The 16,301-nt window shown below is 42.8% G+C and overlaps 1 protein-coding gene across 1 annotated transcript; it reads left to right on the top strand.

Moving 5' to 3' along the window:
• The first annotated feature begins 3,616 nt into the window (after nt 1-3,616).
• On the top strand, nt 3,617-13,317 carry vcpip1 (valosin containing protein (p97)/p47 complex interacting protein 1). The gene is made up of 3 exons (XM_035800101.2): nt 3,617-6,465; nt 7,436-7,522; nt 7,669-13,317. Exons 1-3 carry the CDS (start codon nt 3,810-3,812, stop codon nt 8,490-8,492), a joined length of 3,567 nt encoding a protein of 1,188 aa, XP_035655994.1. The 5' UTR covers nt 3,617-3,809; the 3' UTR covers nt 8,493-13,317.
• Nucleotides 13,318-16,301: the final 2,984 nt, after the last annotated feature.

The raw sequence follows: 16,301 nt of genomic DNA, 5'->3' as shown, positions 1-16,301 counted from the left end.
GTTAACCTGACCAAGTGATCTCTCACTACTGATCATGCTGTGCCCTATATGTAGCCAGTTCAGATGCAGGAGGGGTTCACTGACACAGCTGATATAACCTAGAGGATTTAGGCAGAAGAGGAGAGAGGGTTGAAGTGAAGAAGAGAGACTTATTGAGAAAATAAGTTAGTTAAAGAGACAGTGTACAACAGGAATCTGTGTGTGCACAAAAATGTGCACCCCTTTGAGTTCCCAGGACCAGGACTGAGAACCACTGCTCTTCATTGGGACCTCTTAATATGTAGACAGGCTTTCATACTGTAACTCTCTTTATCTGAGGACAGAAAAACTCACAAGAAACCGACTTTATTATAGTCAAATTACACCGCACTGAATATTGTTACTATTATCTCCATCCTCACTTCTAGGGAAAGGGAACTACACAAAAGTACCTGCCCTATCCAGAATAGCCGATTCTCTCACCTTGACAGTTGGGGCTGCTATCCTTTTACCCTTCTCCATGGCGTTAGCTGCCTACCTACGAATGCATTTGGAGTTTTTTTTACAGTGTACACTGTAGCTAGTGAGCTAATAATACATATATATATTTTTTTACATTTTCCAAATATATATTTTTTAAATGAATAGGTTATCCCAGCCATGCGGACAATTGGAAACAGGACAGCAAAGTTTGTTTGTCACCAGAGCGTTTTAGAGGATATTACTATTGAACTTATGTACCCATTTAATAACAAGACCTTCAAACAAACTTGCTATGCTGAATTATTGACTCACAATCGAGAAGGCTGCCATATGCTGCCAGCACGCCCGCAAGCGAGTTACAATGGGCGGCCTAAGCATCACTCGCCAATTTACCACTATCTAGTGTACATGCACCTCGATGTCCGCGTCCCTGTGAAAATCGAATTAGCATAATGGAAAATCCACATCAAAATCCGTCCATTTAAAGTAGAGATCTGTTATCCTCCACCGATGTCACATCTGCCGTGAAAGTTGACAGCGGTAAAGCGGTTTTTGTTAGGCCATGAGACATCCCGAAAATCGGTCTTCTCACAAAATCGTATGTAGTGTCCAAACGGTTTGGCCTACAAACTATTATGGAAAGAATAACTTACGTTAGATATTTCTGGGGGGGGGGGGACTAGCTGTTGTTCCATGTGGTGAACCTATTATTCAATGCGTATGTATGGGCTAATAGCAGTAAAGCCAAATAAAATATATAGACATTGATTACAACAAAATGTTTCTCGAATTTGGGAAGACTTACAATGTAGCTAGCTATTGGCTAATACTAGCTAATGTTGCCAACATATAATGAATGACTCCTTATATGTTGCTGTCTCCTCATGCATGTACCGTTAATCTTTTGACACAGCGTTAGAGATTCATTAGCACACACTTGTATTGCACATACTCTGTTCTAGAAGTGTATAAATGTAAAACATATTCAGGTAAATTAATAAATAAATAAATTAGGTTGATTTGTGCAAAACCAAAACGCATCATGGTACTTGTAGTACATTTTAAGCCAAATAAACAACTAATTTATCCAAATCTGACTGTAATAGGCATAGTTACTTGACACAATACGATAATAAATCTTACTTAGTATTCGTTAAATTATTATATGTGTCCTGGTTTGAACTCATATCAAAAGATAAACGCAACTAGCACAGTTTAGAAAACTATATGTACCACAACCTATGGAAAACTACGTTTCGCCACAGACGCTCAACAGAGTCAGGGCAGCAGCATTGAGACTTCCGGTTTTCAGATTTTACCTTCAAATTAAAAGTCTACCTTAAAACGCTATGTGTATGACACAAAATCAATAATTTTTGCAACTTTTCAAGGTGCATAATGTTAAAATGATGCGACATTTTTTTGACTACACGGTGGGAAAAGCTAAAGAGTATTACAACTTTGTATAAGATAAAGAATTTTATAAGGTGGGGCACATTGAGAAATGGTTGGAGATTAAGTAAATTAATGTAAAGAACATATTAGCCTACTGGTAAAACATATATATACAATGACAAGCTATGAAAATAACTCATTATTGTAATTTACTGGTGTTATTGTTCAAGGATGCAATTTTTAAATTTAATGTTTAAGAAAGGTCTTACTGTATTTTTTGTTGTATTGCAAAAATAAATTGCAATGTACAGGAAAAACAATGGATTGTATGTCCATAAAACCATCGTCCAGCATACTCACCAGAGTCCCTATTATACAAAAAAGGTCAGTTTGATTTTTAAAAATCTAGGTCATATCCAGTGTTGCTGGACTTTTACTGCAGTCAAACAGCTTAAAATGGAGCCACTGGACACTATAGGGTACAAATATAACACTGTACAGGCAAAACAATCAATTGTGTGTCTATAAAACCAGGATCCAGTCTACTCACTACAGTCCTTAGAATACAAATCAGGTGAGTTTGAACAAGGTCAGGAAGTGTTGCTGGACTTTTACTGTGGTCAAACAGCTTAAAATGGAGCCACTGGACACTACGGTACGAATATAACACTGTACAGGCAAAACGATTGATTGTGTGTCCAGAAAACCAGGGTCCAGTTTATTCACTAGAATCTACCTTTTCCTAGTGATCACAGAGCTATTTTATGAGGCAATAACCGTTGATAGGCTATAGGCATAATTTGGGTGATACCTATAGCAGCATGATCTTACTAGGATACAGCCTCAAAAAATAAATGGTATTTGTCTAGCCAAAATGCTTGAAATGCTCCTCAAAGACAGATATAATAATTATCGTATAAAAGGTGAGAGAAAGCGATGTGAGTTATGAGTTTGCTAGATGAATGAAAAAATATGATCCATTCAGAACAGCCTTACTGATGGAAGTTTTGTAATTCAATTATAATGTTGGTAATTTACAGGTAACACCCCATCTACTGGCCACATTGTTAACATTGTTTCTTTTAAGTCATTATTTTCTTTCCTAATCACCTGGTAATAGTTGGAATTTGGTACACACATTATAGGGAAAGCCAAGAGTGCAAGTCTGGTATGGAATGGTGTTTATTTCACATTGGAAGCAAACAAAGAGAAAGCTAAATTAGTTGATGTATAGTTTCATAATTTAGATATAGTCCTGAATTCGTCAGTCAGCAGAGAGTTAAAGTGACAGTACAACAGTGTAGAAGTATGAATTAGACTCAACATGAGTTCATTGACCTCATAGCCTCAGAGAAGGTGCTGATCAAATAAAATAAAATGTGACCAAGTCTTGCTGTCCTGGGTCTCATCCGTTTACTTGAAGGAAGAGGCTTGAGGAGGCGATTGGCTGTTTTGTGTTCTACGCACTCTCGTGAGTATACTGGAGTGGGTGGAGTAGAAAGTTTTGCTGGGCATAGACCTCAGTCCCCATGAAATAACACCATCAACAGACCCTACTGGGTAATCCCAACCCCACTTTTACTTCGGCACCTAGAATAGTTTTCTAATGCAAATGTCATTTAATTATGAACATTGACTCATTGTTAATGTTTCGACAATTATTTTTCATTATCATGAATAAATTAAACATTTCTACTATTATGTGGGGAACCTTTATTTTGAAAATTGCTGAAATTACATGACCCGGAAGTACCTTTTTTAATGTTGCTGACGAAACGGTAGTCGCTCGTTCATGGGGAGAAAAAACAATCGCTTCCGTGTTGTTATCGGTTGTTATTCTGGCAAATACTCGTTTAGTACTAGAGTCAAAGCGGGATTGCTAGGCAGTTATTTGGTGGTTAAACCATTATGGTCTTGTAGGATCAATACATAGTATAGTTTTATTTGCCAGAATGTCGTTGCTACATGGCTCCAAGAAAAAGGACAAGCGTATTTTGTCCGGTACCTGCCCAGACCCGAAATGTCAGGCGAGGCTATTCTTCCCTGCTTACGGTTCGATTAGCATTGAATGCACAGAGTGTGGCCAACGCCACGAACAAAATAATCTTTTAAATGTGGAAGAAGTAACTGATCCAGACGTTGTGCTTCACAATTTGTTAAGAAATGCCTTACTTGGTGTCACTGGTGCACCGAAAAAGGGAACAGAGCTGGTGAAAGTGATGGGGCTTTCCAACTACCATTGCAAGCTCCTTTCTCCTATTCTCACAAGGTATGGAATGGATAAGCAGACGGGAAAAGCGAAACTGCTGCGGGAAATGAATCAAGGAGAAATGTTTGACTGTTCACTTCTAGGAGACAGGGCGTTTCTAATTGAACAGGAGCATGTATCTACAGTTGGCTATGGCAAGGACAGATCCGGGAGCCTGATATACCTTCACGACACTTTGGAGGAGATGAAGAAAGCAAACAGCAACAAAGAATGCCTCATTCCTGTTCATGTGGATGGAGATGGACATTGTCTTGTTCATGCTGTGTCCAGGGCCCTGGTAGGCAGAGAACTGTTCTGGCATGCCTTGAGAGAGAATTTGAAACAACATTTCAAACAAAACTTGGATCGCTACAAGGCACTCTTTCAGGATTTTATTGATGCAGCCGAATGGGAGGACATCATCAACGAATGTGACCCCCTGTTTATCCCACCGGAGGGTGTGCCACTGGGACTTCGGAACATTCACATATTCGGCTTGGCCAATGTGTTGCACCGCCCCATAATTTTGTTAGATTCACTGAGTGGAATGAGGAGCTCTGGGGATTACTCTGCAAGTTTTCTCCCAGGGCTTGTGCCGGAAGAGCAGTGCAAAGGAAAAGACGGGAAGTTTAACAAGCCTATATGCATCGCCTGGAGTAGCTCAGGGCGTAACCACTACATCCCCCTCGTCGGGATAAAGAACACCCTTCTCCCCAAGCTGCCACCGAGGCTTCTCCCCAAGGCATGGGGAGTGCCACAGGAGCTCATCAAGAAGTATATAAAGCTGGAACAAGATGGGAGCTGTGTCATCGGGGGAGACAGGAGCTTACAAGACAAGTATGTGATGAGACTGGTCAATGCCATGGAGGAGATCTTCATGGAGAAGCATGGAATCCACCCCTCCCTGGTGGCAGACGTGCATCAGTACGTTTACAGACGGACCGGTGTGATCGGCGTCCAACCCGAAGAGGTGACGGAGGCTGCCAGGAAATCAGTCATGGAAAACCGGCTACATCGCTGTCTGATCTGCAATGCACTCTCTGAGCTTCATGTTCTACCTGAGTGGCTGGCTCCAGGTGGTAAGCTTTACAACCTGGCTAAATCCACCCACGGGAAGCTCAGACCTGACAAGAACTACAGCTTCCCGCTGAACAAGGTTGTCTGCTGTTACGACCCTGAGAGGGACATCCTCATTCCTGACTACAAGCTGAGCTCTTTGAACACATGCAACTGGTGCCACGGCACCTCCGTGCGCCACATCCATGGCAACGGCTCTGTGGTGTATCTGGATGGAGACAGAACCAACACCCGTTCCCAGGGGGGCAAATGTGGCTGCGGCTTTAAGCACTACTGGGAGGGAAAGGAATACGACAATCTGCCAGAGGCTTTCCCCATCACTCTGGAGTGGGGTGGGCGGGTTGTGCGGGAGACTGTGTACTGGTTCCAGTATGAGGTTAATGTGGACCTGAACAGCAACGTGTATGATGTCGCCATGAAACTGGTCACCAAGCATTTCCCTGGGGAGTTTGGCAGTGAGCTCCTAGTGCAGAAAGTGGTAAACACCATTTTACATCACACTGCCAAGAAGAATCCAGACGAGTATAACCCAGTCTCCATTGACGGGGCGCATGCTCAGAGGCTCACAGATGTGGTGGAAACCCAGCAGGCTGTTGTTGACACACAGCCACCGACTAAGATCATACTAACTGGGCAGAAATCAAAGACCATTCACAAAGAGGAGCTTACAGTGAGTAAGGCAGAGCGGAGCCTTCAGCAGAGCATCAGCGAGCAGGCCCTAGTGACCCAGAAGAGGAGGACGGATCGACTGAAGCAGGAGCAGAAGGGACAGGGCAGGCCACCCTCCCCAAGTGCTGCTCAGGAACATTCCTCCTCCTCCCCAGCCACACCCACCAAATCGTCCTTCTCCCCCACTTCCAGCAAGGAGAAGAAGATCCGTGTCACCACTAGCGACGGGCGGCAGGCCATGCTCACTCTACAGGCTCAGACCACCTTCTCTGAGCTCCAGAGGAGCATTGCTAATGAGTTCACCATGCCTCCAGCCCAGCAATGTATCCGACATGGATTCCCACCCAAAGAACTTTTCCCTCCCAAGGATGGAGCAGAGAATGAACCGGTGGCTCTCCAACATGGGGACAGGGTGACTGTGGAGATCCTGAGAGGTCCAGAGGACCGCAAGGCATCCGCCCCAAGTGCTTCCAGTTCCCATTCAACCCTGCATTCCCTCCTCTCTGTGAAGAGTGATGATCCAGTGACTTCCAGCAGAATGAATACTAGCAGAGAGCTGCAGGACAACATTGACCTTGAGATGTCCTCCCTCTGTCTCCTAGCAACCTTAATGGGTAAGAAAAGGGAAGGGTGCGGAAAGGTTTTAGTATTCAAGTCAATAGTTAGGCTGTCATTATTTACTGCTACAAAAGAAAGACACGATCTCGCAACATGTAAGTGACAGAGGAGTTAAGCAGTACACTGCTGTGATGTCATTACAAAAAGTCAAAAATGACTTCCGGTAGATGGAGAACTTGTTTGTTGATTCACCTTTTTAGACTAGGCCAATAGTTCCAGGCAATTAGTTATCTAGTCTTAGAAGATCATCCCTTCAGTAAATATAAGGCCAGCAACTGAATGTGATAGGAGTGAGAGGGTAGTATATAGGTGTTGCAGACAGTAGCTTTACACAGCATAAGGGCATGCTGTTCTTGGGTTGGTTACAAGAAGCAGGATGAAGGACAAAGTGGCCTAATACAGGTATTGAGTGACTGGGTGAGCTTGTCATGGATGGATCAAGGTTCAATCTTTGTGGATAATGACTTTTTTTCCAGTTGAAATTATAATCTACTCCAAGTGCTTGCTGTGTAGCCTACATCACCAACATGGCATTCGGTATTCATTGAAACGCTTGTAGCCTCAGGCAGAGAGAAGTTGCTAGATTTGATATCCACCCCGCCCTACCCATTTTTTTTGTGATCAAGGGGAAAAATCGCTAGCTTATTTGCGCTAGTTGGCTGTACCTTCACTTAAACTCCAGTATTTCCTTCATAGCTTGTTCTCCATCTTCTTTTTAAATAGGGAGACAATTTGTTTTCAGCCTTTTATTTCCATTACCAAAACTCGTTTTCTCATGTCTGTCTCTTGTCGAATCTCAATACATAAGAATCGTAATACATATCGTATCGGCAATTCACAGCCCTACTATTTTTACTACAGAATTAGAATTTTGATCAAAAGCACACATTTCTCTGAGGAATTAAATTTTATTCATTTATTTTCATGTTTCATATGCTAATTGCAGTATGTTTTATTCATATTCAGGAGAAGATGTCTGGTCATATGCCAAAAAACTGCCTCACTTATTCCACCAAGGTGGAGTTTTCTACAACATTGTGAAGAAAGATATGGGTATGTAGTCATGTTTTCTGTTATAGGCTTTATCCTCTTAACAATTTGTGTAACTTAAATGACAGCTACGGTATATTCAACTTTGCATCTAATATGTACTGATCTGTGTTTATGACCATCTATTATGGCTCTTGTCTCATCTGTAGGCCTGATGGATGGCAAGCACTGCACCCTCCCACACCTGACTGGAAAGACGTTTGTTTACAACGCAGCAGAGGAGCGTCTGGAGCTGTGTGTGGATGCAGCGGGACACTTTCCCGTGGGCCCTGACGTGGAGGACCTCGTCAAGGAGGCCCTGGTGCAGCTCCGCTCTGAAGCTGCCTCCAGGAGTCGCGAGGGAAGCCCCTCTCACAGCCTGCTGAAGCTCGGGAGTGGAGGTGTGGTGCGCAAGAAGGAGCAGCTCCAAAGTGTCAACGCCTTCCAGGGTAAGGGCCACTCCCTGGGCAGCGCCCCAGGCGGCTCTCCCCCTGAACACAAGCCCATCACCCGCCAGCACAGCAGCGGGGTGGACCTGAGCGCCAGCGCCTCCAAGGGACCTGACCTGTCTGACATCTCAGAGGACGCAACCAAGGAGTTGGTGCGCATGGCTCCCGGTTTTGTCACCATGAAAGACAGCCGACACCTGGACCCTAGTATGATCGAAGAACAGAGGAAAAAACTACAGGAGATGGTCTCATCCATCCAGGCCTCCATGGACAGGCACCTGAGGGAGCAGAGCAATGCAGGGGCAGGCATTGGGGGCCCTGCAGAGAGGACAAGTGGGGCTAAGATGAGTGCTTCCCAATCTGCCCCAGGGGCAGGCGTAAAGGAGGCCTCTTCTATGGACGTATCTACTACAGGTGCTCATAGCACATCACTGGAGGCAGGGAACAAGCCTGATGGAAAGGATGCAGGGTCAGAGGAGCTGGAGGAAATGGATAGCCAGGATGCAGAGCATACCAACGCCCTGGAGCCAATGGATCATTCCTGATGGGAAAAGGGCCTGGTCCTATACTTTTCTCAGTCATGATCATTCACCCCTCTATCTGGTTGGCATTAGTGTGGGAATGCTTCAGGTTGTATCCACGCTTTGGTATTCATTGTGTTGTGTTGTCTTTTACTGCATGATTGACAAGAGGTTGACTGTTTCTGCCTCTGGTGACAGTCTAATGCTATTATACAGAAACATGCACCGAGACCCAAGGAGCAACGCTGCTTCCTGTGTGTGAAATACATCCATGTACATGTCCTCCATGTCTTAAAGGTCCAATGCAGCTGTTTTTATCTGAATATCAAATCATTTCTAGTTAACGATTTCTAGTTAACAATACCTTACTAACCATGTTTCCATTCACAGTTTTTATGTGAGTAAAGTCATACTGCATTAAAAAAAAAATAATAATCACAATCGTTGTGGTGGAAATGGGAGGTTTCCGGTACAATTTTGTAAATGACACAGATAATTTGTTCTTTCGACATGGTGGGATCTTTTTGTGTCGGTAAAATTAATTATGCCAGAAATGGCGGTGGAAACGCCTTTATTCGTAAATATTGATATAATAACCGTCATATCAAAGTAAATTTAGAGTCATGCGATGACATGGTGTGTGGTCCTCGACTCCTCCCGCTACAACTCGGGAAATGATGCAGTTAATCAGGCTATGGATGAAATAAGTTACGATGAACTTCACAGGGTGGTGAAAGTGCACAGTGATGAGCTTGACCTTCCTTTCCAATAAATGTAGAGGGTCTTATTCTGGTGACATGATGATCGATGCTTGACTGCCGTTTGACAAATAAAAAGATTCTCTCTCTTATTCATAATAAGCACATCATGTAGACTAACCGACACGCAGATCCTACCTGCACTGCATCTGCGAGCTGTTGGCTAGCGCGCACATACCAAGACCAGAGTTGGCACGTTTGCTATTTAAAGCAACAGTTAGTTTTGTCACAATCTGTAGAGTTGAAAATGCGATGGAAACACATTGAACGTTTAGAATTTTTATTCGGTACATGAAAACATAAACAACAAAGTAGATGTTGTGTGCACTACATCACTCACTGACCTTTATCTGCAACAAGTCATGGAAACCTAGCTACTGTGATTGTTTTCAATTCAAATGGTCAACAAAAAACAAATCACTTCTTAGGAATTTCTCAAGCAATATTTTTGCAAGGAGTGGGGAAGGGGAAAACAGGAAACGATCTGTTATTGGCAGAGAGATATGAAACTCTTTCTTATTGGTCTATTAACTAATTTACCACCTGGTGATTTCACCAGGCAGGCCAAAACACCATCCCACCAAATCACTCTGAAGTTTTAGGTGGTCTTTTCAAACAGCTCATACGCTAAAGGGGCATTATCATTTTCACAATTTCACAAGATTATTCCAACCTCATAGTGTGGGATTGTATATAAAACAGAGGAAAATGTTGGACTGCACTGGGCCATTAAGACAAGAGGGAGTTGAAGAGCTTGAGTTAAGAGCCTATCCCACACTAGCATTGTAATGACCGCAAACATCCGCTTCAGCAAAGTGCACACTGTAAAGGCATTAGCCCTCAAACATGATAACCTACCATCACATTTATTGCTTTACCAACATACTTGCTTTACCAACACATTGCTTTAAAACAACAGTGAAATATTCCAAATTAAGTTTCTTTTCTGGAACGTTGCTCCCTATATGAAGGTTTGCTGTCTTAATTCTTGAAGGAAGGTGATGCGTGCCCTTATGATAAGTAACAAAAATCAACATTTGTTGTTGAAAAACCTTTTTTTAGTTTGGATTTGTTTTTGGAAAATTGTATAAGAATTTAAAGATTGTTTAAAATGTCATTTAGATTAATGCCATTTCAAGTGAAGCACTGTTCTGAAAATAACTCAGTTTATTGGTGGAAATTGGTGAATTTATTTTTGCTGGTTTGTAGTGATTGCGGATAATGCCTGTTGATTCTTTTGGGTTCAAGGTTCATGCTACTTACTGGTTTGAAGTTATTTATGCTACTTTTCATATTTCTCATGAAACCCAAATGAGTGGCCCAAGTTAAGTGTGCTGTACAAGTGCTGAACTACTTGATGTGGAACTGTATTCTATTGGAAGGCCCAGCATAACGGCAGGGTAGCCCAGTGGTCAGAGCGTTGGCCTCGTAACCGGAAGGTTGCAAGTTCATACCCCCGAGCTGACAAGGTACAAATCTGTCGTTCTGCCCCTGAACAGGCAGTTAACCCACTGTTCCTAGGCCGTCATTGAAAATAAGAATTTGTTCTTAACTTTTTGGACTTTAGTGAATGATTGAATGCAGTGCGGGATATTTTTTCAAAATACATCTCTAAAATAAGACTTGATTTGTGAATTTCTTTACCATATACAGTGCCTTCGGAAAGTATTCAGACCCCTTGACTTTTTCCACATTCTAAAATTGATTAGTTTTTTTATCTCCTCAATCTACACATAATACCTATAATGACAAAGCAAAAACTGGCTTTTAGAAATTTATGAAGATAAAAAAAAACGGAAATATCACATTTACATAAGTATTCAGACCTTTCACTCAGTACTTTGTTGAATCACCTTTGGTAGTGATTACAACCTCGTGTCGTCTTGGGTATGACGCTACAAGCTTGCCACATCTGTATTTGGGGAGTTTCTCCCATTCTTCTCTGCAGATCCTCTCAAGCTCTATCAGGTTTGATGGGGAGCGTTGCTGCACAGCTATTTTCAGGTCTCTCCAGAGATGTTCGATCGGGTTCAAGTCCGGGCTCTGGCTGAGCAACTGAAGGACTTTCAGAGACTTGTCCTGAAGCCTCTCCTGTATTGTCTTCACTGTGTGTTTAGGGTTGTTGTCTTGTTGGAAGGTGAACCTTCGCTCCAGTCTGAGGTCCTGAGCGCTCTGGAGCAAGTTTTCATCAAGGATCTCTCAGTACTTTGCTCCGTTCATCTTTGCCTCGATCCTGACTAGTCTCCCAGTCCCTGCCACTGAAAAACATCCACACAGCAAGATGCTGCCACCATTATGCTGCCACCACCATGCCAGGTTTCCTCCAGCCGTGACGCTTTGCATTCAGGTCAAAGAGTTCAATCTTGGTTTCACCAGACCAGAGAATCTTGTTTCTCATGGTCTGATAGTCTTGAGGTGCCTTTTGGCAAACTCCAAGTGGGCTGTCGTGCCTTTTACTGAAGAGTGGCTTCTGTCTGGCCACTACCATAAAGGCCTAGTTGGTGCAGTGCTGCAGAGATGGTTGTCCTTCTGGAAGGTTCTCCCATCTCCACAGAGGAACTCTAGAGCTCTGTCGGTGACCATCGAGTTCTTGGTCACCTGTCTGACGAAGGCCGTTCTTCCATGGTTGTTCAGTTTGGCTGGGCGGCGAGGTCTAGAAAGAGTCTTGGTGGTTCCAAACCTCTTCCATATAAGAATGATGGAGGCCACTGTGTTCTTGGGGACTGTAAATGCTGTAGACATTTTTTGGTACCGTTCCCCAGATCTGTTCCTCGACAATTCTGCCTCGGAGCTCTATGGACAATTCCTTCAACCTCATGGCTTGCTTTTTGCTCTGATATGCACAGTCAACTGTGGGACATTATATAGACAGGGGTGTGCCTTTTCAAATCATGTCCAATCAATTGAATTTACCACAGGTGGACTCCAATCAAGTTGTAGAAACAAGTGGCCTTCCGGGTGGTGCAGTGGTCTAAGGCAGTGCAAGCTGTGCCACCAGAGACCCTGGGTTCGAGCCCAGGCTCTGTCACCCATGGGGCGGCGCACAATTGGCCCAGAGTCGTCCGGGTTAGGGATGGTTTGGCTGGCAGGGATATCCTTGTCTTATCGCGCACTAGGAACTCCTGTGGCGGGCCGCGCACAGCTCACGCTGACCAGGTCGCCAGGTGTACGGTGTTTCTTCCGGGTGCGGCTGGCTTCCGGGTTGGATAGGCATTGTGTCAAGAAGCAGTGCGGCTTGGTTGCGTTTCGGGGGACGCATGGCTCTCGACCTTCGCCTCACCCGAGTCCGTACAGGAGTTGCAGCGATGAGTTAAGACTGTAACTACTACCAATTGGATACCACAAAATTGGGGGGTAAAAAATTAGATGATCAATGGAAACAGAATGCACCTGAGTTCTATTTTCGAGTCTCAAAGGGTCTGAATACTTTTCCCGATCGAACATACTTCAGTTTTTTATTTATTTTTATAAATGTGCAAAAAAAATGACAAAGTTTTCGCTTTGTGGGGTATTGTGAAGAAATTGATTTAAACTCAGAAAAAAAGAAGTGTTCCTTTTTCAGGACCCTTTCTTTCAAAGATCATTTGTAAAAATCCAAATAACTTCACAGATCTTGTGAAGTTTTGTTCAATGCTTGTTCAATGACCCATAAACAATTAATGAACATGCTCCTGTGTAAGACAGCTTAGGCAGTTAAGGTCACAGTTATGAAAACTTAGGACACTAAAGAGGCCTTTCTACTAACTCTGAAAAACCCCAAATGAAAAATGACCAGGGTCCCTGCTCATCTGCGTGAACGTGCCTTAGGCATGCTGCAAGGAGGCATGAGGACTGCAGATGTGGCCAGGGCAAATCTGGTGCAGTCCTTGAGGAGGAGATGCCCTGCAGTACTTAATGCAGCTGGTGACCACACCAGATACTGACTGTTACTTTTGATTTTGACCCCCCTTTGTTCAGGGACACATTATTCAATTTCTGTTAGTCACATGTCTGTGGAACTCGTTCAGTTTATGTCTCAGTTGTTGAATCTGATGTTCATACAAATATTTACACATGTTAAGTTTGCTGAAAATAAACGCAGTTGACAGTGAGAGGACGTTTCTTTTTTTGCTGAGTTTATTCAATACATTTTAGAATAAGGCTGTAATGTAACAAAATGTGAAAAAAAGTCAAGGGGTCTGAATACTTTCAGAAGGCACTGTACAGTCGTGGCTAAAAGTTTTGAGAATGACACAAATATTAATTCTCACCAAGTCTTCTGCCTCAGTGTCTAGATATTTTTGTCAGATGTTAATATGGAATACTGAAGTATATTTGCAAGCATTTCATAAGTGTCAAAGGCTTTTATTGACAACTACATGAAGTTGATGCAAAGAGTCTATTTGTAGTGTTGACCCTTCTTTTTCACGACCTCTGCAATCCGCCCTGGCATGCTGTCAATTAACTTCTGGGCCACATCCTGACTGTTGGCTGCCCATTCTTGCATAATCAATGCTTGGAGTTTGTCAGAATTGGTGGGTTTTTGTTTGTCCACCCACCTCTTGAGGATTGACCACAAGTTCTCAATGGGATTAAGGCCTGGGGAGTTTCCTGGCCATGGACCCAAAATATCGATGTTTTGTTCCCCGAGCCCCTTAGTTATCACTTTTGCCTTATGGCAAGGTGCTCCATCATGCTGGAAAAGGCATTGCTCGTCACCAAACTGTTCCTGAATGGGTGGGAGAAGTTGCTCTTGGAGGATGTGTTGGTATCATTCTTTATTCATGGCTGTGTTTTTAGGCAAAATTGTGAGTGAGCCCACTCCCTTGGCTGAGAAGCAACCCCACACATGAATGGTCTCAGGATGCTTTACTGTTGGCATGACACAGAACTGATGGTAGCGCTCACCTTGTCTTCTCCGGACAAGCTTTTTTCTGGATGCCCCAAACAATCGGAAAGGGGATTCATCAGAGAAAATGACTACCCCAGTCCTCAGCAGTCCAATCCCTGTACCTTTTGCAGAATATCAGTCCCTGATGTTTTTCCAGGAGAGAAGTGGCTTCTTTGCTGCATTCTTGACACCAGGCCATCCTCCAAAAGGTCTTCGCCTCACTGTGCATGTAGATGCACTCACACCTGCCTGCTGCCATTCCTGAGCAAACTGTACTGGTGGTGCCCCGATCCCGCAGCTGAATCAACTTTAGGAGACGGTTCCGGCGCTTGCTGGACTTTCTTGGGCACCCTGAAGCTTTCTTCACAATAATTTAACCACTCTCCTTGAAGTTCTTGATGATCCGATAAATGGTTGATTCAGGTGCAATCTTACTGGCAGCAATATCCTTGCCTGTGAAGCCCTTTTGTGTAAAGCGATGATGATGGCACGTGTTTCCTTGCAGGTAACCGTGGTTGACAGAGGAAGAACAATGATTCCAAGCACCACCCTCCTTTTGAAGCTTCCAGTCTGTTATTCAAACTCAATCAGTATGACAGAGGGATCTCCAGCCTTGTCCTCGTCAACACTCACACCTGTGTTAACGAGAGAATCACTGACATGATGTCAGCTGGTCCTTTTGTGGCAGGGCTGAAATGCAGTGGAAATGTTTTTTTGAGGATTCAGTTCATTTGCATGGCAAAGAGGGACTTTGCAATTAATTGCAATTCGTCTGATCACTCTTCATAACATTCTGGAGTATATGCAAATTGCCATCATACACCTGAGGCAGCAGACTTTGAAAATTAATATTTGTGTCATTCTCAGAACTTTTGGCCACGACTGTATATATATATATATATATATATATATTATATATGTGTGTGTGTGTGTACATAGTTCATGTTGATAGATGATAAGGGAAGATACATCAATTCAAGAATAGCTGATCATTATTTTTCCATGAACCGCCTGCAGTTTTAGTTGTTTTGAGAACATGCAATGCTAGCATTTTATTATTCAATTGAAATAATACATTTATGTTTGCACTTGGAATTCAAGAGATGGAATTAAGGCATGTTGTTGTGCAGGGGTGTGTTGAGCCCTATATGCTACCTTTATTGCTCTTGGGAACAACTAATGGGAACACTAGAATAAACTTGAGATGACCCAAGCATAGAAATAAGAATGATTCATTTTAATTATTTGGAACCAACAATCAGCTTGAATTACTAAGAATGTTATACCTAGCTGCATTACTGCTATTCAGCTCTAGAATTTCAACACAACATCCACAATTTGAATCACTCAAAAAACAACTGGGCCAATGGGATATATTAAAGTGCTGTTAACATGTATGCCTAGTTGGTGAGTGTGACAAGAGATGTCTTGATCTTTTGGTGCAGAACGTGATGTACCCTTGAGAAATCATTGAAAGAGGTGTCATGGAGAAGGTACATTTGGTATCTCATAAACACAAAACTACATCTCACTATATTTCCAATTGGTTGTTCATCCAATGCAGTTGAATGTAAACTTATAGGCAAACTGTGTAGTTGTTACACAGATCAGTTTTTATGGCATTAAATTCCTCTCCAGACATTATAAAACACAACTCCTGGTTTGTTTGTCGGAATTTCAACCTAAAAGTGGGTTGCGGTGTTGATAGGCCCCGGCCTCAAAAGGCAGAGGTCTCACGAATTGAGTTTACACTTTTGTTGCCAACCCAGATTTTGGAGTATTCCAGATCACCTTGTTGTTCTACAATGACATGGTAACTTTGGATGCTGCCATTATCAGCTTATGGCCTTAAAACATTCAGTCTTACTGAGTCTTGGCCTGACTTCTGGACAAGGTTTCTTATTATGGCAAAAAGCAGTTATATTTGTACTGGCCAAAAAAAACAATTGCAGGTAACATTTTTTTAAAGCTCCATAGCTTTTCTTTTGAGTGAACAAAATGTCAAACTCAGCACTTTCAGAAAAAGAGGGACTGTTAGAATAGAGCATGTACTAGCTAAATTCAAAAACAAATCGTGATATTTTCAGTCCAAGGAAGAATAAAAAGGAAATGTGAAACTTGCCTAACTCAGACAACACTGATTTGACAAACTTGAAGTTTGTTTTTTTGAGTCTGCTGTACTAATTACATATATTGTAAGCCAGT

This window comes from Oncorhynchus keta, chromosome 23 (genome assembly GCF_023373465.1).
Source record: "Oncorhynchus keta strain PuntledgeMale-10-30-2019 chromosome 23, Oket_V2, whole genome shotgun sequence".
Taxonomy (NCBI): Eukaryota; Metazoa; Chordata; class Actinopteri; order Salmoniformes; family Salmonidae; genus Oncorhynchus; species Oncorhynchus keta.
Note: the sequence above shows the minus strand (reverse complement) of the source record. Positions and strands in the feature narration are given on the sequence as shown.

Coding starts and splice junctions, on each gene's coding strand:
- vcpip1 (XM_035800101.2), top strand. CDS start 3,810: ATGTCGTTGCTACATGGCTCCAAGAAAAAGGACAAGCGTATTTTGTCC. Junction 6,466..7,435: donor TCTCCTAGCAACCTTAATGG/GTAAGAAAAGGG, acceptor ATTCATATTCAG/GAGAAGATGTCTGGTCATAT. Junction 7,523..7,668: donor CATTGTGAAGAAAGATATGG/GTATGTAGTCAT, acceptor TCTCATCTGTAG/GCCTGATGGATGGCAAGCAC.